Below are 23,811 nucleotides of genomic sequence, written 5' to 3' on the forward strand. Positions count from 1 at the left end.
TACTTGGAAGGCTGAGGCAGAAGGATCACCGGAGCCCAGCAGGTTGAGGTTGCAGTGGCCAGGAGCGGCCACTGCACTCCAGTCTGGGTGACAGAGTGAGAGTTCAACTCAAAAAAGAAAAACAAAGTGAGTGCTCATCACATAAACTGCTTGAAGAAGCCAGAGCATGGCCCAGTGACAGATAAGATCTCAGAGGCTTCCCAAGCCAGAGGAAGCCTGCCAAGAGTTGCCCCCAGAGGAAAACACTTCTCCCTGTGTACCTCCCCTGAGCATAAGACTTCACAGGGGAAAGTCTGGATACATTTGTAAATCAGGCAGCCCTTGTTTCATTTCTACAGAATATGAGACATGCTGAAGGTTTTCCATTTCTCCTGGGGGTGCTGAGTAGCTTTCCCACAAACACTCATCTACTAGTAGGGCTTTACCTGATCTTTGTCAACTAGCCCACTGGGGCTTGGCCGTGGTTTATCTCTGAATGAGTAAGTAGCCGCTTGCTTCTTCAAGTGGTCCAGGAAGTCAGGAGGCATGTACTGTGGAAGGTCATTTAGGACTGGATTGTTTCTGTGCACAAGAGGTGGTTTTTTTCTTCCTTCATTTTTAAAATTGTAGGTTGTGATCACTGGATTTAATAGGGAGTCTTCAAGAAAAGTTTTCAAGTGATAAGTGCCAGGTATGGGAGTATTCTGTGGAAGATGACATTAGTTTTAGATCGCTGTGTAAACCTAGAACTTCCCCTAAAGCATTCTTGGAGGGTCATTTCTGGGAAGACTCTCTTTGTTTTCAAGTGAATAAAATTACATCAATTATAATAAGTGGTCTTGACAAAGCATTTCAAGATAATCGTGATTATTTCCTTTCTGAAACAATTGCTGAATGACAGCAAATGGGTTATGGTTAAAGTTTAATATTTTTTAAACTTTTGTTTTTTATTTTATTTTTATTTATTTATTTATGAGTTGGAGTCTCATTCTGTCACCCAGGCTGGAGTGCAGTGACACGCGCACGGCCACCACAGCCTCAACCTGCTGGGCTCAGGCAATCCTTCCGCCTCAGCTTTCCAAGTAGCTGGAACTACAGGTACGCGCCACCAAGTACGGCTCGTTTTTTGATTTATTGTAGAGAGGAGGTCTCACCAAGTTGCCCAGGCTGGTCTCGAACCCGTGGGCTCAGCCAATCCTCTCACCTCAGCCTCCCAAAGTGCTGGGAATATAGGCGTGAGCCACTGCACCTGGCCTTATTTTTTATTTTTTAAAGACAGGATCTCACTTTATCACTCAGGCTCGCATGCAGTTATGCAATCATGGCTCACTGCAGCCTCAAACTCCTAGGTTCGGCTGGTCCGATTGGTAGTGGGTTATCAGAACTTATTAACATTAGTGTCATTAAAGTTGGTATACTATCCTCCACTGCTAAATTTGACTGGCTTTAAAAAAAAAACTCCTGGGCTCGGGTGATCCTCTGGCCTCAGCCTCCCAGATAGCCGTGCCTATAGGCACATGCCACAGTATCTAGTTATTTTTTAATATTTTTTTTGTAGATATGAGAGCTCACTATGTTGTCCAGGCTGGCCTCAAACTCCTAGACTCAAGCAATCCTCCCACCTTGGCCTCCCAAGGTGCTAGGATTACAGGCATGAGTCACTGTGCCCAGCCTGAAGTTATCCTTAAACTTGTGATTCAACTTTGACTATAAATTTCAGGCCCCTAATGAGACCACTCAGGATAGGTTCTTGACTAACTAAAAGTGATCTACTTCTACTCTGTGGACACTACATTTCTCTCCTGCCCTCAAGGGGAAGCTAAAGGACAATGACATGAGACTGAGAACGAACTGGCGGAGCACATGGGGTATTTAGTCCAATAAGAGGTTGTGTTCAAATCACAACCAAGCTGGGCTCGGTGGCTCAGCCTGTAATCCAGCGCCTTGGGAGGCTGAGGTGAGTGGATTGCCTGAGCCTGCAAGTTCAAGACCCACCTGGGCAACTTGGCAAGACCTCATCTCTACAATAAATCAAAAATCAGCCAGGCGTGATAGCGTGCACCTGTAGTTCCAGCTACTTGGAAGGCTGAGGTGGAAGGATTACCAGAGCCCAGCAGGTGGAGGCTGCAGTGGCCGGGAGCAGCTACTGCACTCCAGTCTGGGTGACAGAGTGAGACTCCAACTCAAAACAAACAAACAAACAAAAAAAAAAGCAAATCACAACCACAGTGTGGCTGAATGGCCGGAACTGAAGGTTTAGTCACTGCAGTTTTTGTGGCCATCTTTCCACTGTGCTCAGCTCACTTCTGCCACTAAATTAGTTCAATTCCAAGACGACTTTTGACCCAGGAGCTCTTGTCTTATGAAGGGTGCTGATAGAAAATATGTCTGCATTATAGAAAGTGTCTCTTGGAGTGGGGCGGTCTTCTGGTCACTTTTCTTCTATATAGTACCATCTTGCCTTCATATATTGATCGTATTAGCAACCATTATCATGGGGTCTACACCATTACACCATCTAAGTAAGAACAACTGGAAACAAAACAACTTTCTAGAATGTGTGCATTTTCTATCTTGTGCGATCTCACCAAGATCCTAAGATCATAGCTTCACCTAATCTAGATATTCTATAAAGCACCTGGATTCCTAGAGTTGTTCTACTTTCCCAAGCCTTTATTGCAGTCAAAATGTAAAGCCATCTTCTCATTCATGTGTTGATACTAAAATTGTAAGTAAGAAATGAGGTCCATGCAAGATTTGAACAACCACTGTTTTCTTACAATTAAATGTTACTGACTTAAAAGGTATGGCTGGGCTGGGTGTGGTAGCTCATGCCTGTAATCCCAGCACTTTAAGAGGTGGAGGCAGGAAGATGGATCAAGCCCAGGAGTTCAAGGCCAGCCTGGGCAACATAGTGAGACCTTGTTTCTATAAAAAAAAAATTTCTTTTTAATTAGCCAGGCGTGGCGGTGCACACCAGTAGTCCCAGCTACTTGGGAGACTGAGGCAAGAGGATTGCTTGAATTTGAGGCTGTAGTGAGCTGTGATTGTGTCACTGCACTCTAGCCTGGGTGACAAAATGAGACCCTGAGGCAAAAAAAAAAAAAAAAAAAGGATATGCCTGCTTAAACTATTAATGGAATAGGAATGATTTGAATTGGAAAGACTGAAAGTATACATACTGTTAATGTTATTCTCCACCATCCTTCTCTTTCAAAAGACGAGGGCTTTCGGATTGGTTTCTATTAACAAATACAAAATATACTTATTTATTTGAGAAGTGATCCTTGAAATTAAGTATAATTTATAAAACTTTGGCTTGAGAAAATTAATACCTGCACCAAGCTGGTAAGCCTTCATTAAAATAAAAGCTATATCATGATACATTCTTCTTATACTATTTCCCTAAACTGTTACTTTATGTTTTAAGTGCTTTTAAATCACTAAATTCCCTTTGATAAAATTGGAGTCATAAACATCCCCAGCTCACAGAGATTTTGTAAGGATATTAGATGTGACCAAATCTGATGTTAGGAAAAAAGTTGGACTTGAAGAGAAAGACAGACTTGGGCTTGAAACACGGCTCTGCCACTTTGCAGCTGGGTACACCAGGTGAAGGGCTCAACACTCAGGCTTCTTCACGGAAGTATAAAAATAAGGGACTGCCAGAGTTGGTGCGAGAATAAAGCATTGTACATCTAAAGACTTGCCCCTACAACCAGTGCTCAGTTGATGACAGCCTTCGTGTTTAATACTTCATCTGCCAAGTGAAGCAGATTATTTTTGTATTCCTCAGTTTTCAAGGAAGCTCATGTATTATTTTTTCACATTTGTTTCAGCCCTATTGTCCACTGAACACAGCTGTCTAGCTTTTTTCCTTTTGAACTATTTCTCCTAGATAAAAGCATTAAAATGTTGAGTCCTACTTTCATTTATAATGACTCTGTTATTATTATGAAATATGGGTTAGGCCAAGCCAGAGTGCATTTTAAAAATAAAAAAAATCTAATCACTAAAATGGATATAATTTGTTCTTCCTGTCTAGTGCCTTAAGCCCACTCTGCTTGGGAGTACCACTGGACTTTAGTTTTACCATGAAATATGTGCATTTCTCTAAAAACCATTGCTAAGTTGGAACTTCTTCCTATGCATTTCTTCGTAAGATTGACGCTGCATCCTCTCTGTTGCACATGTACAGTCATAGGGGCAGGTCAGGGCAGGTCTCCTAAGGCTACCCAGATCCAGGAAAGGAGGTGGGAAGGACCCCCGGAGCAAACCTGATCAATGGGAAGGAAGGTGGCTGGCAGTTGTTGTCTCGTTTTTGCCTAAGGGGATCTAAACTCCACCCAACTTCCATTTAAAATTCACTTTAAGGAGAAAGAGAAAAGGTTAGATTAAACATCCCTCATCCAAATTTATTGAAAACGAAGCAAAGGCAGTTTCAAATATTTTTATAAATACTAAAGTAAGAGGTGGGGGGGGGAAATGATTCTGGCAGACTACCAAAAAAAATCCCCCAGGCTTCGGGTGGGGGAAGGGTTCGAAATCCAACCACCACACTAAAGCAGTCGTCCAGCTCAATCAGTTGTGGGAAAGGGGGGAAAAATACAGAAAAAGGGCAAAGGGAAAGGAGAGGGGAGGCAGCAAGGGAAAAGGGAATAAATCAAAGGAAAGATCCAACAGAGACCTGGAAGAAAGGGCCACGGGTGTAGACGGGAGGGTAGGGAGGGAAACAGGAAGAGGCCGCAGGGGCGCCAGGGCCTGGGACTTAGACAAGGGTAGAAAAAGGGCGGGGCCTGGGGCGGGAACAGAGCGGGACGCCAGAGGCGGGGGACCTTACCGAGGGGGAAAGGAAAGGCTCTGCACGCCCCGGGTCTTCCCCCACTGTGGGGGAGGTGATGGCGACCCCTGGCTTGTCCATGGCAGCCTCTCCTCTGCCTAGGCCGGGCCTGGCGTCGGGTTGCTAGGAGACGCATCCGGCGCGCGCCGGGGACCCGCCGGGTTTGCGGCTGGCGGCAGGGCGGGGGTGTGGGGAGGCGGTGAGGGAGACCCGCCAGACGACACGGGCACGCGCACGTGGAGAGGAAAATCGAGAGGGCTCTGGGTCTGCCTTTTCGCTTGCCGTCCCAGTGCTGTAGCTTTTCAGCCTTTGAAAACTCACCCTTCCTCAACCTTAACTCCACTTTTTTTTTTTTTTTTTAAAGCAGGATTTGTTGAGAGGACAGAAGAGCTCCCACGGTGGGAGGAGACGCGAGGGGGTTGCCCTAACTCCTTTGAAAAGCACCTGCTGTGTTCCAGGGACTGCACATCCATGAATCTCATTTAATCCCAACGGCCATCCGATGAGGAGACAGGCTTCCCTTGACAGTGACGCGCAGTTGACTCGCCATCACACGAAGCGGAGCCAGAATTCAAATCTACATCTGACTCGAGCCGGGAGATTTCTGCTTTCTTTCACAAGCTTTCTTTTCTCACTTCCCATACTTTACTAAGCCCGTCTTGATGACATGCGCGCACAGCTTTCTGCAAACTGCACGTACTAAACTCGCCAGTGACCGCGGGTCTTCAGCTCTTATCAAACCCAGCCTTCGGTTTTCATTGCTGCATTGATTATTCCCTCTTCTTGAATCCTTCTTTCTTAACTACCAGGATTTGAACGCCGGCTGCATTTGCTGATTTATTCTGTGATTGCTTCCTTTGTCTACAGAGAAGGGGTTAGGGCTAGGGTTAGGGTACCTACGCATGGGATTATGATGACTACTTGAGTGAGATGTTTGGAACCATGTCTGGCACAGTGCATTCAGCTAATGTGACCTGTCGTTGCCTTTAGGACAAAAGCAGCATTTACAATCCAACCTCCCCCCCCCATTAGGACCTCACTTGCTGCTGTTATCTTGTATCAAGGGTCAACTTCTCTGAGTTTTTGTACGCCTAATTCGCCAGGCCCCTAGGGTCCTGTGCCTATCTTTGTTGGAGGACTCATGAAAAATCATTTCTCTCCTAATTTTAAACATCCTCAAAACACAGGTTGTTTTTGTTAACTGAGTCCTTTGAACACAATAAGCGCTGAAATATTTGTTGAATAAACGACTGACCAGTTCTCTTTTTAAAAAAACCAGAATAGATTACAGCAGTGCTTTTCAAAAATTAAAATGTAAATTGATTCCAATTCTGGGGCAGGGCCTAGGATTCTGGATTTCTAACAAGCTCCCAAGTGATCCTGTGGGTTACACTTTTTGAAACGAGACTAAAAGACTCCATCTAATTTCTCTTAAAATACTGGGATTCTAAATTCATTCAACAAAGCCTTTTTTTAAAAGGCCAGGCACTGGGCTTAAAATGAAGAATTGGAATTAAAAGTCTGAGAGTCAAGTAAACACTAGAGTTCTCACAATATTAAAAGATTAATCTGTAGTCCCAGCTACTTGGAAGGCTGAGGCAGGATCACCTGAGCCCAGCAAGTCATGGCTGCCATGGCTGTGGGCGTGCTACTGTGCTCCAGCAATCTGGGCAACAGAGTAAGATCTAACTCAAAAAAAAAAAAAAGAGATTAATCAAGTCCATCCCTGTGGCTCATTTCATTTTCTTATTTTGGCTAAGTCTATAAAACTGGCTCAGCTAACTAGGGACTGGTACCCTAGGGACTAAAAGAATACTAAAGGTACAGAGAAGTCCAGAAACCCATACAAGGTGTAAAATTGAGATGGGAACATCTAGATGAGAAAATAGTTTAAGTATCTCAAAAATAGAAACAGCATGGGTCAATTATTTCAAGGACTGCCTGTAAAACAGATTAAGCATGTAGCATAAACAGAATATTCCTCTTAAGAAAACACTGTCTTGTTCAGTATCACAGACTTATTTTCAGGTTACATAACAGTACTATTAAAAGGGGTGAGGTGGCATTTCTCTGAGAATAAGTCTACAATCAAGCTCAACAGTGCCTATTATGTATCAGACCTTCACAATTTTTACACCCTCTTATAAAACTTTTGGGAAAACACATCATACTGATAATATTTAACTGCAATAGTGATGGTTTATTGGTAGAGTTATCTGAAAACAAACATGCCACAGATAGTATTAAGAATTACCAATTCCTGGCCAGGCACAGTGGCTCAGGCCTGTAATCTAGCATTTTAGGAGGCCAAGGCAGAGGACTGCCTGAGCCCAGGGTTTTGAGACCAGCCTGGGCAGTATGGTGAGACCTCGTCTCTCCAATAAATAAAAAAATTAGCTGAGTGTGGTGGCACGTGCCTGTAGTTCCAGCTACTTGGAAGGCGGAAGCGCAAGGATCACCTGAGCCCAGCAGGTCAAGGCTGCAGTGGCCATGAGCATGCACTGTACTCCAGCCTGGGCAACAGTGACTCCAACTCAAAAAAAGGAAAAAAAAAAAAGGCCAATTCCCATAATCCTGCTAACATAAAACTGATATGGTTAAGTAAGACTCGAAGGTGTAATTTTAATCATAGTCCTGGGTTCAAATGTAGGAAGCACTGGAACTGAGATTCAAACTCAGATCACGATGAAGTTATATCTGTTCTATACTTCAATTTCCTGTAAAATCATAATGCCTGCACTTTGGACTTTTGTACATTTTTCAAGAATAGAAATCCCCAATTATTATGACATGGAAGGGTCCAAAAATTGTGTTTCCCCACCCATCTTGTTATCCATACCTTGGTTATCAATGTATATAGACGTCACGCTGATGATTAAACCTAGAAAACTAATACCAAAATTAACTGCCCAATTCTCTCATTCTACAGAGTCATAACAGATTTAACAGCATAGAATACTGAGCACTTAATACAATTGCCAAGGACTGTCTTTCATTTCAGTAAAACGCTTCTAAAATCTTCCTATGTGATCACCTGAATGTGATGTTACATCCCTACTAGAATTATCAATGCCTGCCTGTAACCTCGCTCTAAAACATACTCCTCCTTCCACTAACCATCCAGCTATTATCTAATAGAACTAATAATAGTGGTATTAAAATAGTCCATGACGGGGCAGTAATCTGCCAAATACTGAATTGTCCCCTGGGAAATTAAAGACCGTGTATAATAACCAGGTAACAATTAGACTCAATGCTTTCATCTTGGCTCTGGTTGGCTATGGAATATTTCATTAAGTATTTAAAAGGTAGTTAAAAAAACAAAACCTGATAACCACCCTTGGAGTAGCTTATAAACATAGCAATAGAAAGCAAGCAAAAACTAAAACAAGGTGTAGTCACTGCAAATCTACTCCCGAAGACACCATTTTGGTAAAACATGCTGCAGATGAGCAAGCACAACTAAAATTATCCTGTCTTGGTAGAATTAAAAAGCATAATAAAGGATTAGGAAACTGGCAAAACCTAGACGACCCTCAAATTAGATTGCTGTGATTTTGAACAAGCATTAAAAAAACCATTGTACAGCTGAAGCCAACATGGACAGATGCCAAAACTGAAAAATATATTTAAAAGGTAGGAAATACCAAACACCTACCTATCCCAATTCCTATGCTAGGCACTTATACAAAAGATTTTAGTCAAAAGGCCTGGTGGCAGAGGATACTGTGGGCATGTGTGACGGCAAATCTCCAACGGCACCCGGGCTAAGACAGCCCCAGTCTCCCCCCTTTTGGCCTTCCACCTCAGTCTCTTCAGTTGTCTCTTATTTTGTTCCTCTTGTCTATTTTCTATGCTTCTCTCTCCCATTTCCCTCGCTTCACCCTCTTTTCTCATTTCTCCGATTTCTCTTTCCTCTCCCACCTTCACTATTTCTGCCACCCTTCTCCCTACTCACCCCACAGGAAAAAAAGAGAAAAAATACTTATCTAGATTATACCAAGTAGAAACCAGCTCATTTTATTTTCAAAATATTAGACTTCAACAGTTAATTAAGGGACTCAGATTCAGAGCAACCGTTGGGTAAATTGTAATTTTTTTATTGGAAAACAAATATACAACTTGGAATGGATTTGAGGCAAATTGTGCCATAAGCAGATTTTCTTTAAGTGGCTAAACAAAGTTTAAAAAGCAAGTAACAATAAAAGAAAATGTTTCTGGTACAGGACCAGCAGTACAAAAAAATAGTGTACGAGTACCTGGATAATACACCCGTTTTGCAATAGTGCAACTTTTAAGTACATATTGTTGACTGTCCATAGTCCACGCAGAGTTACAACTCCACACTTCAACAACAACATGCTGACAGTTCCTAAAGAAAACTACTTTAAAAAAAGGCATAACCCAGATGTTCCCTCATTTGACCAACTCCATCTAAGTTTAGATGTGCAGAAGGGCTTAGATATATCCAGAGTAAGCCACATGCAACATGTTACTTGATCAATTTTCTAAAATAAGGTTTCAGGACAATGACAGTAAGATAAGGGAGAAAACATGGAGGAATGAAGTCCTAATTACTATACATGCATATTTTTTTGACAGTAGGGAGAAACCTTTTACAGATAAGTTACAAACAAAGAAAAGGCAAATAAACAATTTTGTACAAGAAATTTAACACATTCTGTACAATGTCTTCACTTTGCTGTCATCATTTGTACAAACTCTGAAAAAGAAGAAGTACATAAAAAACTCAGTCAATGGCAAAAGATCAACAAGTCACTTATTCTACACTGAACAGTCTCTCCATTTCCCTCTCTTCTCGGAATTATCATAAAGTACAGAGGAAAGCCGTTACTGATGAGGTCAAACTTTCACAAACCACAATTATTCAGGATTACTAATTAAAGCCAAATTAATGCTTTAGATAAGCTATTAGAAAAAGAACCCTTCTTGACTCTCTCTTAGCTTAGACTTGAGTTCTACATTACAAGTCAATTTTCTTAATTCAGTGCCATAGAATCGGTTTAATTTTTAGAATGGTAAATTTATGGTAAGTGGTTACACAATGAAAAGTGACAAGGTACATTTTTACTGAAAACTCTTTAATTTCAAAATGCCATGCTTCAGATACGGTCATCCCAAAGTTTACAGTTACATAGGATACTTTTTAGGCATATGTAAACAGCTGTAAGCTAAATCCAAGTGGATTTTATTTTAGGAAATTTGAAGTTTGATGCTTTCTAAATTGTTCCACAATCCTTAACAAAAATGGTAAAGCACTGCTCAAATGCTGATGTGCATATGAATTGCCCAGGAATTTTGCTAAAATGCAGTTTCTAGTTATAGGAGTAGAACCTGATATTAACTATTTCTAAAAAATACTCAGTCATTGTTTTGTTAAGCATTGGCCAGGCCATATGTTCTTTGAGCTATGGCTGCCATGCTTTTTTTTTTTTTTCTCTTTGAGTTGGAGTCTCACTCTGTCACCCAGACTGGAGTGCAGTGGCCGCTCCCAGCCACTGCAGCCTCCACCTACTGGGCTCCAGTGATCCTTCCGCCTCAGCCTTCCAAGTAGCTGGAACTACAGGTGCATGCTACCACACCCGGCTAATTTTTGATTTATTGTAGAGATGAGGTCTCACCACGTTAACCAGGCAGGTCTCAAACCTGCGGGCTCAGGCAATCCACTCACCTCGGCCTCCCAAAGCACTGCGATTACAGGCTGAGCAACCGAGCCCGGCCCCGCCATGCTTTCTTAGTTTTGGCCCCCACCCCTACCTTGGGGAGGCAAATCTCCTCTAATTTACACTCTAAATAAACTATATTTCCAATCTAAAAAAAAAAGTTCTTAGGTGACAGTAATGTTGTCTAGTCTATAGACAGCACTCTGAATAGCAAAATTTAGTAAATATAAATGTTTCAGCATCCTAATCTTTAGACAGAAGTCACTAATTCTGACCTATAAAGCACCTCTTTAAATTAAGTCAAAAACAGAAGGTAGTGGTGAGAGAACTTACCTTCATAGTTTACCTGACCATCACCATCGATATCTGCTTCCCTGATCATTTCATCAACCTCTTCATCTGTTAACTTCTCTCCAAGGTTTGTCATCACATGGCGAAGCTCTGCTGCACTAATATAGCCATTGCCATCCTAGAAAAACATTTTAGTGTTGTAGTTTCTGAGTAAAATTATAGACTGACAGTTAACATAAAAATACAGTAAGTTTGTTGAATTTCACATTGGGGGAAAACATACTTTAGGAATCCAAACAAACTAAAGAGAATCTACAAATAGTTGACCTACAAATTTAATGTCACTAAGAGCCAAGCAAGATGTCCTATATTGAAATCACTATTTCCAGTGACTAGTTCCAAAGTGACACTTCCTTTGTCTCAAGACTGATGTAATATATGTTACTAGAAAACCTAAAACTGAATTTTTAAGCTTTTAAAAAATATTTTAAATATGTTGGTAAATCATTTTAAAAAGCAAATCTTCATAAAGGGTCTTGATTTCTTTATTACATCTGCAAATCTTCATCAAAGTAAAAGTTAACATATTTATGAATACCTACCTTATCAAACACACGGAATGCTTCTCTAATTTCTTCTTCACTGTCTGTATCTTTCATTTTTCTTGCCATCATTGTCAGAAATTCAGGGAAGTCAATTGTGCCATTACCTGGAATTTTTTTTAGTAGAAATATTAAAATAGAATATATACACTATTTCCTTTTCAACCTCCTCCCACTCTCCAAACTTCAAGACTTACCATCAGCATCTACTTCATTAATCATGTCCTGTAACTCTGCTTCTGTGGGATTCTGCCCAAGAGACCTCATTACAGTTCCCAATTCCTTTGTTGTTATAGTTCCATCACCATCCTTGTCAAATAGTGAAAAAGCTTCTTTGAATTCTGTTTGAAAGAAAGACCACGATCCAAATACACAGGTTAGCAATAAAAGGTAACCTCTTAAGTGAAATCTATTAACTCTTAAAGCAAAGAAATGGAGACAGCACCTGAAATGGGATTTTGATTCCTCAAGAATTAAATAGGAAAACCTTGTGATACTATTTCAAACACCTGTGGTCAATCATACCAGTATGTTTTCGTATTGATCTACCAAGATGTTTTTCATTTAAATCTCACAAGGGGCTGGGCATGGTAGCCCACACCTGTAATCTCAGCACTGTAGGAGGCTGAGACAAGAAGATTTCTTGAGTCCAGGAGTTCGAGACCAGCCTGGGCAACATAGTAAACCCTCATCTCAGGGGGAAGAAAAATAAAAAAAAACTCCTCAAAGGGAACTCTAATACCTACACCAAATAAAAGTAAAATTATTCTAGGTTGAAAGAGAAAAAGAACCAAATCCCCAAACGACAGGCTTCTCTATTTTTCACTGAAGCTGCTCTGTGGAACACAATTCAAAATTACAGACCTGACCTACATTCACAATAGAAAGTAACATTATTGGTACTAAATGCATATTTCTATAGAGTAATTATACTGTTTCTATGTACTATGTTAGCCGCAAAGGTTATAATTATGTCTAATATCAATCACCTACTAAATTTAGAACAAAAAACGTTAAACTTCTGAACATTCAACAGGCTAGTTTCCCTTTCTAGTAAAGCAGAATGGACTGCCAAGGAATCTATTACGATGTGAATAATGAATTGATCAAAATATGAATGTCCAGTTTTAGTTAAGTGCTATATATCATTGAGAACGAAGATAACTTAGGCCTTTCTTTAGAATATAAAACCATAATACTTGTAATAAGAGTGAAATATAATTACTTAAGATCTTTTTGTGAAATTATGTTGTTTCTTTTTCTTTTTTTAGGGACCAGGTCTGGCTCTGTTGCCCAGACTGGAGAACAGTGGCACTATCGAAGCTCACTGCAACCTGAACATCTAGGCTCAAGCAATCCTTCACTCCTGCCTCAGCCTACCAAGTAGCTAGGACTACAGGGTCATGCCACTACCTCCAGCTAATAATTTAATTTTTTTTTTTTGTAAAGACAAGGCCTTGCTATGTTTCCCAGGCTGATCTCAAACTTTTGGGGGGCAAGCAATAATTCTGCCTCAGCTTCCTAAAGCATTGGGATTACAGGTGTGAATCACCATGCCTGGCCATGTTGTTTCCAGTTTACCACCAGCTTACATGAAAAGCTGTTGAAGCAACATTCCAAACTACCTGGGGCTTTTTCACTTATTTTACAGAAAGAGAAACTAAGATTAACTTTACTACAAGGTCATTCCAATGAATTAATAACAAAGCTCAAACTTTCTGTCCAAAGGATTAGACCTTATCAGCAAGCAAATATAAAAGCAGTTTCAAAGCCCATGAGACCATTAAGCTCCTCCAACATATCTATACATTTGAAAATGTACACGTGACAATGTTTACGAAATCATGTACCTTCTCTTACAGCTCACGGCCATTTATTTCCTGTCTGCCCACCCCTGTTCCCATCTTATACTTTCCAGTTTCATTCCATATTACCTCTTCTCTGGACTCAACTATCAACTAGTTCCACACAGATTCTGTCTATTAACATAAAAATTCTATACTCTCTTAGCCTAAAACTAACTTCAAACCTTAGTTAAGTGCTTGCTCTTATCCCTCCCCACATTTTGGAAGGTACATCACTACTCATCAATTTCCTCTCCTGTCAACCCACCACTAAAATTTCCTACCACCTTACACTACCAGAGGCTCTTGCTCCTCCTGCCTGTCTCTTACATATACATGTGACCAATTCTAGCCCTCTTTCTCTCCTTGGCCATTTAACCTATGCCCATTTAGTCTACTCATCTCTCTCAGTAACATATTTCCTTTACTTCTCACTGTCCACAGATCATGTCCCCTGGCTGACCTCAAACAAAACATATGAAAATAAATTCAGCCGGGCTCGGTGGCTCAGCCTGTAATCCCGCGCTTTGGGAGGCTGAGGTGAGTGGATTGCCTGAGCCCGCAGGTTCGAGACCCGCCTGGGCAACTTGGCGAGATTTCATCTCTACAATAAATCAAAAAATTAGCCAGGGGTGGTAGCGCACGCCTGTAGTTCCAGCTACTTGGAAGGCTGAGGCGGAAGGATCGCTGGAGCCCAGCAGGTCGAGGCTGCGGTGGCCAGGAGTGTGCCACTGCACTCCAGTCTGGGCAACAGAGTGAGACTCCAACTCAAAAAAAAAAAAAGAAACTCAATCCTCCCCAGTAACACTAGGGATAAAAACAAAAGCCAAAGAGCCACTTTAACTCTTTCTCCCTTAAATCTGTCAACAAGTTTGGAATTCTACCATTTAAATACTGTCTGATTTTCTTCCCATTTGTACAACTAATATTTTGGCTCAAAACCCCAACATCTTCCACCTAGACTATTACAATTGCCTCTTAAGTGTGTTCTTTCTTTAAAATTACCCACACAACTATCTGGGTCCTGTAACTGTTTGGAAGTACCACATTACTTTCTTCTACTTAAAATCTTTTAATTACTTAGTTTTATTTACATCAGGTATCATTGGCTAATTTGTAGTTTTGCAAACATTCAATAAGTAACAACACAGTTCCAATCCATTTGAATATTGTTTCCAGAGGAACTCACCTAATAACAATTAGAACCTTCATACTGCACTAATGACTATTGATTTTATAGAAATAGTGTCTAGTGCTAACCCATATCAACCTATGAATAAAATACATCAGGGAGTCCCCATCTAAAGACAGCAGGATTTGACAGACATTTCCATTTTAATATGGTCTTTTTTTTTTTTAAAAACAGGATGCAGAAATGTTGTCTAGAAAACCAGGAACTATTAGGGTTTAGACACACAGCATCTATCACCTCATAATAAAGCTTACAAGGAAATTAAAGGATTTTTGACATACATATTTGTTTTTATTATATTCTCTGCTATATTGCTTAGCTATGGGCATCTTTTAGTATCACCATTAAAGTAAATAAATTCCAAATGCCACTGCAGCCTCAACCTGCTGGGCTCAGGTGATTCTTTCACCTCAGTCTTCCAAGTAGATGGATGCATAGATGTGCGCCACCACACCTGGCTAATTTTTTTTATTTATTGTAGAGATGAGGTCCCACCAAGTTACCCAGGGTGGTCAGGAACCCCTGGATTCAGGCAGTCCTCTCAACCTCTGCCTCCCAAAGTGCTGGGATTACAGGCATGAGCCACCACGCCTGGCCCCAAATGTTTAACTAGCAATAATCATCTTTCTACTATATGATTTAACTAAAAGCTAAATTCTGAAAGATGCATGCTGTAAGATTATCTGTGTTCTAAATTTCAAGAAGTTTTAAAATGTAATAACTATTAAAATGTTTGATAGAATAAGTAAAAAGGAGAAAATAAAACCATATCTGTATCTACTATTTATTTTATGCATGAAAGAACAAATGGTAATTCTTTCAATTTTGTTTAGGCTAAATTTCTATTTGAATTTTTATACTACAGAGGCAGAGATAACCTGTAAAAATTCCTTAAAACAAGAATAAGCCCTAAAGTTCAATTTAAATTCACCTACCTTCACAGTTTAGTTTACTTCAAAACTAGCATAATCTTTGTACATAGAAGGATGTAATTCTAAACAGTAACTCCCGGGAATGACTTGAAATATAAACCCAGAAGCCAACCTAACTACACAATAAAGAGAACAGGTACTGAATGTCACAGAACAACCTATGTTCTACATAAGTGGTAGGTATAAAGAATCTCTCAAAATCTACTCCAGCTATGCCTAAAATCAAGTATTACTGTTACTCAAGTTTTATTTGTTCATTAGCAACCCCAGGCCCTTTCCTAGTTTAGATGTGAATCTATAACTTTTGTTGCTACAGATTGAGTAAATTTGTTTTAATCAAACAAATTTAGACCTTGAAAGTTTAACCCTTTGCACCTGGAAGTCATCTCGCGGATCACCAGTAACTTGACAACACTTTTAAACAAAATAGCTAAAAACAAATCACTTCATAGTAAACAGTATAGTGTTGGAACCAATTATTTTATTTCATTTGGATTATAATGGAATTTTGGACATTGAGGAACTTGTTTATGACCAAAAAAAAAAAAAAAAAAAACCTCAAAATTTTTTATTTTTCTAATATGTGGTAACATGACTATCAGTCACTGATATGCATTGCAGACTCACTGACATATGTTGTACAATACTAATTTGTTTGACGTCATCCAACCCAGTGTTTTTCTGTGCGACAGTGCAGTCTTATTTTCTTCCTCCCACATTAATAATATGTAATTTATTGTCCAGTCTGTTGTTTGAAGATGATGTGGAAAGGCACACTTGTGATTCCTGAAAACCACTTCTCGATTGATCATATCTGAATATAGATTCTATCTCTTTATTTTGCTTTTTTGGTGCAATCTGAATGGAAAACTTCAAAGAAACATATATTTTTGAAAAATCTGCGCTTGTATAAGTTTATCCTGCATAATCAATCACCTGCAATCTCTTCATGTTCCCTGAGGGGACACTCAAGTGCAAAGGGTTAATAAACGTTTAAGTATAGATTTCTTAAAAGAAAATCTATTTAAAGAAAATTTTCCTACCAATCCTCCAAATGTCAAACAACTAATGACATCATGGCAGAGTCATCAACAAAATTACTTGTCAGTGATGTCATACTACACTAGGATGTAATATAAGCAATTCTAATAACTTCATCTAAACAAGGTTTTTTTCCTACAACAAATTATTTGCTGTTAGAATTTCTAAATAATTCTGTAGTATTGATTACGTGATAAAAATGGCTTTAAAAAGCATGTTGTATATTCAATGTTGCATTCCATGTGTGAAGCTTGTTAACAGTATGAGGGGAGAACGAGTAAATATTAAACTCCAAGATGTTTCTAGTCACTAGCAATTACAATTTACCAGATTAAGAAAAAAATCTGCCTTCACCTCAAAAGTAGACATTGAAATACACCAAATTTGAGAGGAAGGGACTCAGGGGAGCAAGTAGAATTGCTAGGATAGGGTAGCAGCGTTCTAAAATATTTTTCTTGTGTCACAACCTATCTAAGAATAAAATTTGCCAGGTGTAGTCAGTGGCTCAAGCCTGTAATCCCAGCACTTTGGGAGGCAGAGGCAAGAGGACTGCCTGAGCCCACAGGTTCAAGACTAGCCTGGGTAACTTGGTGAGACCTCGTCTCTACAATAAGTGAAAAAATTAGCTGGGCATGGTGGTATGTGCCTGTGGTTCCAGCTACTGGGAAGGCTGAGGAAGAAGGATCACTTGAGTCCAGCAGTTTGAGCAAGAGTGAGATTCTGACTCAAAAAAAAAAAAAAGAAAGAAAGAAAAAGAAAATTTATCCATTCAAGAAATATTTATTCAATTCTTACTAAGTGCCCAGGCAGTGGGGCTACGAGATGGAACAGTAAAGTCCCTGATCTCACAAGATTATTTTAGTAGCATAAAAGTTTTGGTTCCTCTACCCTTAAGTTAACTAAAACTTGGGACTTAAAAAAAAAAATCAGTAGTCTATGAAAAGGCAGAGTAAGGAGAGAACCTAAGAATAGCCCCCCAACTCCCAGTGGACATCTAATTTTATGATGAAAACCAGTGAAAAGACTGGATTTATCTTAAAGACAATGTTCTGATGAACTGCAAGTATTCTTGATTATAAAAAATGCTATCAATCACTTAAGAGTGATACTCATATTCAACAAAAACTTGCCTTTAAAAGAGTTGTATGTGTGTTTAGGAAGGCAGTGACAACCACCAACTGTCCAACATGTACCTTAAGTAATACATTATCTAGCCTAAAGTGACCGTGCGTGCTGAATATACAGTAGGTTCAACTACCTGACTGGGAATACTGAGAAATGAAAGGCAAATGTATTAGATAAGGTCAGCATTAAGAGACTAAAGGCAGGGCACAGTGGCTCACACCTATAATCCCAGCACTTTGGGAGACCAAGGTGAGAGGATTGCCTGAGCCCACGCGTTCGAGACCAGTCTGGGCAACTTGGTGAGACCTCATCTCTACAGTAAATCAAAAAATTAAGCCATGTGTGCTGGCACATGCCTGTAGTTGTTCCAGCTACTTGGAAGGCTGAGGGGAAGGATCACCTGACCCCAGCAGGTCGAGGCTGTGGTGGCCATGAGCGTGCCACTGCACTCCACCCTGGGGAACAGAGACTCCAACTCAAAAAAAAAAGAAAAAAAAAAAAAAGAATTAAGACTAAATAATACCTATTTAAATTTGGTCCTTAATACTAATAGTCCTATCAGACAATATTTCTGATGAATAGCTGAGATCAGTGTGTTTTGGTATCCTCCAAATTTCAATGTGCTTATGGAGATGAGAAACTAGCTTTAAATGAACTATATAGTTAAATTTCGACTGGGTTTCTCAGTTTTCTCCAGCACTGAAAAATGCTCAAGCACTTCTGAGCTCTTATCAAACTACTTCCTGCTTACTGGAAAAATTGTGGCAGTTAAACTGCTTGGTGCTTGTGCTAATCAGAGTCTCTTATGAAAGCAAAGGAGCAGTTTTAAAAGCATTTATACACTGCAACTAATATAAGAAAAAAGGGAAGAAAAACTTAGGCAAGGAAAAAAAATGTTTCCAAAACTAATCAGCCATTTCAAAAAATTAGAATAAAATCAAAAGCACTAATATTTAAACGGCATGGCATAAAGACAACATGACATCAGGTTTTTTGTAATAATTTCACATATTCCAAAACAAACTAAACTGTGACATCATATTTTATTTAATAATTCCACATTATTTCCATAGCAAACTAAAGGAGACAAGATTTAAGCAGCTTCATTTCAATAGTTATAACTGCTTTTTAAGACAAAATTCAAATTGATACAGTGACATTTGTAAACAGAATGCTAACTTTTCAATCTATGTTTTTCACTGGAGAGAAACGGTTGATTATACATGCACTTCTAAATTTAAAATATTAGCTAATTTAAACCGGAGCAAATTCATTTTTCCTTTTCTGATTCTACATTTCAAGTTATCTTAGAAGTCTTCTTGGTCCCCTTTACTTGTAGAGACTGATTTGGAGTTGCAGTGTTAACTAGTCCAAGAAAGTGAGGTAGAAGTCTTCAAACAATAAAACAAAGACCATTGTTTAGAATTTCTAACACTACATCAACAAGTTCCAAAGTATACACACAGACTGAAATACATCTTTAGTTATAGTTCGTAGCACACACCTTTCACAGGCAAGTCTAAAGTTTACATTCTCACATTGCCAGAGCAGGTTGAATTACATTACCGTACACTCATTTGTTAGCATCAATGATATACATCAAAGTCAATTCTTTCATACAAGTCTTTTATTCTGAGGACTGCTATACAATCTATAATAAAACCCAATGGGTACAATCTAGCTAAGTATTTCTCACCTGCAATCTGCTCTTCAGTCAGTTGGTCAGCCTACAAAAGAGAACAAAGAGAGATTAGTGATTTAAGAGTATGCAGATTAGGACTTATAAACAAGTTTAAAAACTTTCAAGAACCAATAATTAAGCTCAAAGACCAAAATGTGTAAAACAAAAAAACCACATGCCCTAAGTTTCATTTAGCTTAACATTCCTTAGTACCAGTAATAAACACAGGTGGGTAGAAAATGCACACATCTGGTTTACCTTCAAAGCTAAGCCATCTTGACCCCAAGTTTAAGATATGCAAATATTTCAGAATACTTTAAAGTATACATCTAAAATAACTTCATTCCACACACAATTGAAAATAAGCAAAGGCATACCTGAAAGTTTAACTGGAGTTGTTATTCTTCTCAAGCAAGAATCTAATAAGAAACAATGCTTTTCTTTTCAAAGTTAGGATAGGTAAAACTAAGCTCACCTCAACGACAAATACAAATCATTATCACTGGAAATCCCCAGTGAATCAAAAATAATGTTTAAGGATCACAAATTGTCAATTACCCCCATAAATGGTAAATATATCATTTTAACATCTAAAAAAGAATGATACCAGCTTTTACTTCCTCTCTCCTGCTAGGCAAATACAAATAATCCAGGATTCTGAACTACAATATCTGACAAACTACCATCCATTTTCTCCTGATTTTTAAAATCCCAAAGTAAATCAAAGGTTTGTGATTTTTTTAGAGCACTACTTGGTTTTGCTTTAAAATATCTTTTCAGGCATTTTTACTAAAACTCATTACTTATGTTATCCTAATTCAATCTTCACAACAACCCCATGATGGTATGATTACCCTTTTCTTAAGAGATAGGAACAGAGACACTCCAGTTAAATGGGGGGGGGGGGAGTGTGCAAAATTAGTAATTAACAGAATCAAGATTAAGTACTAAATTGTCAGACATGTCCAATACCTTTAAAAAGTTTAATTCAGAGCACCATTAATATATCCTATCTAAAACCTCTACCAAAATGGTCAGGTGTACCATGATTAGTTAATTGATTTATTTGTAGGAATAAGAAAAAGATTGCCTGGGTTCATTCTTTTTAAATGTACACACCCCTGGGAAGGGTAACACCTTAATGTGGAATGTCCTCACACTTTCTCTAGGGCACAACATGAGAAAACTTAAGTAGGAATCCAGAAAGTTTCTTTTCCTTTCTCAACACTTTTGATTTGACCATGATATAAATGAAACTCATTCCTTTAAAAAAAAAAAAAAAAGCAAAAAGGCTGATGACTTAAAATTGAAAAACCAATAATTAAGTTCAAATACAGAAAGTAAAAAGCTACTTTTATCCCTTCAAGTCCCAATCCTCCACCAACAAATATTTGGTGTGAAGTCAGTCATAGGTAATTTTCCCTTGGAATAAGATCTAAAATCCAGTAAATTCACTGGGTCGAAGTTTACTTTGTCATAAGAGAAACTACAGAGGACTTACTCTTAGTTTGCACTTTTCTGTTCTCTCATCATTCTGGGTTATAGCTAGGCTGGTACCCCAGCTGTACTAGTGAATAGCTGTGTGACCTTGGAAATGTTACGCAACCTCTCATAATCAACTTCACCTGTAACAAAATAATAGTATCTACCTGGCAGGGTTGTTGTGCAAAGTGAGATAATATGTTCAAAGCTAGCTTAGAGTTAAATGGTAACTATTATTTCATACAAATTAGCCAATCTACAATGCTAAATATCAACTTGACTAGCCCAATTTCCACAGAAAGTAGACATACATGGCATTATCAAGCCCTTTACAGCAAGCTACCACATTCAATGTTAACTTTGTTTAATGTCCAGAAAATTTGTGCAAACTAAAACCACAAGATGCAACCTAGGGAGAGATGCAGGTGAAATCAGTCTAAGACTAAAAATGCACTAAAGTGTGACAGAAACTGCAGCCTGTATGAAGGCTGAGGGCATCAATGCTGCGTATAAGGAGACAATAGGGTTTGCACTCTTAGCATGATGGGGGCAAAGATTTTGGGAAAGTCTTAAGGAGAAACAAGGATATTAGCAATAAAAGAAACTTAAAAATTGCACAATCGTGGCTGGAAAGTCAAAATTTAAGGACCTCACACCATCTTGTACCGCTCAATACCTCCAGGGAAACGCAATCTTATAAAAGATCACAAAATGAGCCTCAAGCAAGGATTTAAGGACCCAAGACTAACTTACAACCTGAAAGTTCTCAATTTTGCATGAACAGTTGGTAAGTTTTTTGTATTTATTACTTATCCGGAGTTCAAATAAACTTTACCAGCAACACCCAGATTAAAGCCTACAAAATAGAAGACTTCCTAGTACTAACTTTTCCAACTACTGTACAGGCAAGTAAGTGTGGTTCTTCCTTCTGTCTAGAGAGTGGCATTTTTGTAGTCAGAAGAACTAGAAGAACTATACTTTTGGGAAAAGTCAGGCTCATTAATATGTCTGTTTATCTCAGTGAAGTGAAGGCTAATTCACTAGAGAGATGACTAGTTCTCACTCCCTTATTTCTGCAGCGATTGATATAATTCTTACTGCTCCTGTCAAGCCAAAGGGAGGTTCCAGACACTACTATTATTTCAGGTCCAATCCAGACTTACTGAACTAAAATTTGCATTTTGGAGAACGACAGGTGATCTGCCAACATTGAGAAGCACTAATCTGTATTACACGAGTGACCAGAAAAAAGCACATCATGTACCTCAAACATTTTTTCAAAAGTCGGCATAAATACTCTTGGAGTTCAAGTGAAAGGTGGTTAAAAAAGAAAATAATCTGACCAGGTGAAGTGGCTCATGCCTTTAATCCCAGCACTTTGGGAGGCTGAGGCAGGAGGACTGCTTGACCCCAAAGGAGTTCGAGACCAGCCTGAACATATGGAGCTCTCAATTAAAAAAAAAAGACAAAATCTAAATGCATCCACAGGCGTGACATGGAACACAGATGACGACCCCTTCATCCATTTCTACCCGTTCATTCCTCCCAAGCACTATCTCGATACAAAGGCTTCCTATGTGAAAATTTTGCTACACTTACAGAAGTCAGATGTTTGTTTTACCTGTATCAAAAGCTGCCTAAACTATTTCATCAGGGTAAAAAGATACCTTAATTCTGACACAACAGCACTTACTATACAGCATCTTGTACTAAAAGAGAAATCACTGGAATAAACTGGTTTCTTAAAATTAGGACGTTTACTAAGTCCTAAATTCTTGCTGAAGCAAGACTTTCTGTATATTTTAAGAGCCTTCGTAAATCCTTTTACTTTCTGAGTCTAAAATAAGTAGACCTTGTCGCTTAATGGAATAATTGTTTTTGACTCATAAAATTTTTTATTTTGCTTTATTCTTTCAGAATCTCCCTTTCAACGAGCACATATTGATTAAAATGCACGTTAAATCCAAGAGCTACAGGAGCAATCTTACTCTACTTCCATAGCAAATAACTTTTTATACTGAGATTTTAAATTAGGACTTCAAATCTAATTATAAAGTTACCTGAGGATAATTTTCAAATTTAATAATAACGGATGTCAATTTTTAAAAGAATTTTATGTCTCTCTAGTAAGGACTGTCAATTTAACATAAAACCCCACAGCGTAGTGTTGCAGACAGTAACTACAAAAGCTCATCACCGGACAGGAGACTAGGAAATCGTTGAGATAAACCAATCATTAACGACAAAAACCATTCGAATTCTTGATTCAATTATCACAGATGATTAGAGAAAACCTTACCCTTCAAATTTTAATTGCTTACTCCGCAACACAGAATGCTGTTTGCATGCCTATAATGCACATCTCAAAGAGATCAATTTCAACCTGCATGCTGAAATTCCAAATAATACGATTTAAAACATCGAGATGGATCAAACCCATCCATCTTAAATGAACGCTGGTTTTATCCAAGGTGGACTCCTCTCTCCCCACACCCATACTGTCTGGAGGTTTCTGTTGGCAAGGATCCCCAACTCCTGTTTAAGACGTCACCTTGCCTCCTGGACACACCCATCGCTGTAACCACTTGGCAGAAGGAGCCACAAAATAAGTATCCCAAGTTATCGTCCTCCTCGTCATTACTATTATTTTAACAGGAAAGACCGTCAACTCCAGTTTTCGGTGACAGGAAAATGCTTTTAAAAACCCCCTACTCCCCCCATACCGTTCTCTATCGCTACAGTAGGAGCCATTGCGGTACAAATGAATTGAACTGTACTTTAAGACGATCCGGCAGTTACCGGTACGGAAATACGAGTCGTTTGCAAAAGGGCAGGAGGGGGGGAAATGCTGTCTGTGGCCGTGGTTCCTGAACACCAAGAGTGCACGTGAGTTCTCAAGAACGGGACTGAGAGGTGGCTCTTTCCAAAGGCATCCCTGCAACTGTAAGACCGACTCTCCGACGGCAGTCGCCCCGAGCTGGCTTCCGAAAGCCCGGCGGGAAACGCCTTTCAGACGGGAGTTGGAACCCGACACCGTCCCTAACAAGATGCGCACCGCGAGGATGCGCCCGGGACTTCAGGCACCAGGCTCATTTCCTTCAACGACAAAGACGCTCCA

The 23,811-nt window shown here is 39.3% G+C and overlaps 2 protein-coding genes across 5 annotated transcripts in view; both read right to left on the reverse strand.

Annotated features, from left to right (window-relative positions):
• Window positions 1-425: 425 nt before the first annotated feature.
• STPG4 (sperm-tail PG-rich repeat containing 4) lies at window positions 426-4,900 on the reverse strand (the record flags this gene model as incomplete). Its single annotated transcript, XM_008066207.1, has 3 exons — window positions 4,820-4,900; window positions 3,162-3,221; window positions 426-683 (listed from the first exon to the last, which is right to left on the reverse strand). Coding segments are annotated over exons 1-3 (399 nt in total), but the record flags the coding sequence as incomplete, so codon positions are not given.
• Window positions 4,901-8,898: 3,998 nt separating this feature from the next.
• The window catches only part of LOC103268605 (calmodulin), a 15,740-nt gene continuing 827 nt past the window's right edge, over window positions 8,899-23,811 (reverse strand). The window contains exons 2-7 of one of the 4 annotated variants that reach the window (XM_021716338.1): window positions 19,227-19,257; window positions 11,594-11,737; window positions 11,397-11,503; window positions 10,837-10,972; window positions 10,098-10,101; window positions 8,899-9,540 (exon numbers count right to left, since the gene is read on the reverse strand). In XM_021716338.1, the coding sequence (XP_021572013.1) occupies window positions 9,528-9,540; window positions 10,098-10,101; window positions 10,837-10,972; window positions 11,397-11,503; window positions 11,594-11,737; window positions 19,227-19,257 (435 nt within the window). In that variant the 3' untranslated portion in view covers window positions 8,899-9,527. Of the gene's footprint in view, window positions 9,543-10,097; window positions 10,102-10,832; window positions 10,973-11,396; window positions 11,504-11,593; window positions 11,738-19,226; window positions 19,258-20,860; window positions 20,902-23,811 lie in introns of all 4 variants that reach the window. The other 3 variants (XM_021716332.1, XM_008066198.2, XM_021716334.1) reach the window with 3 other exon arrangements.

This window comes from Carlito syrichta, unplaced genomic scaffold (genome assembly GCF_000164805.1).
Source record: "Carlito syrichta isolate Samal-C Ts95f unplaced genomic scaffold, Tarsius_syrichta-2.0.1 Scaffold104787, whole genome shotgun sequence".
NCBI classification, from domain to species: domain Eukaryota; kingdom Metazoa; phylum Chordata; class Mammalia; order Primates; family Tarsiidae; genus Carlito; species Carlito syrichta.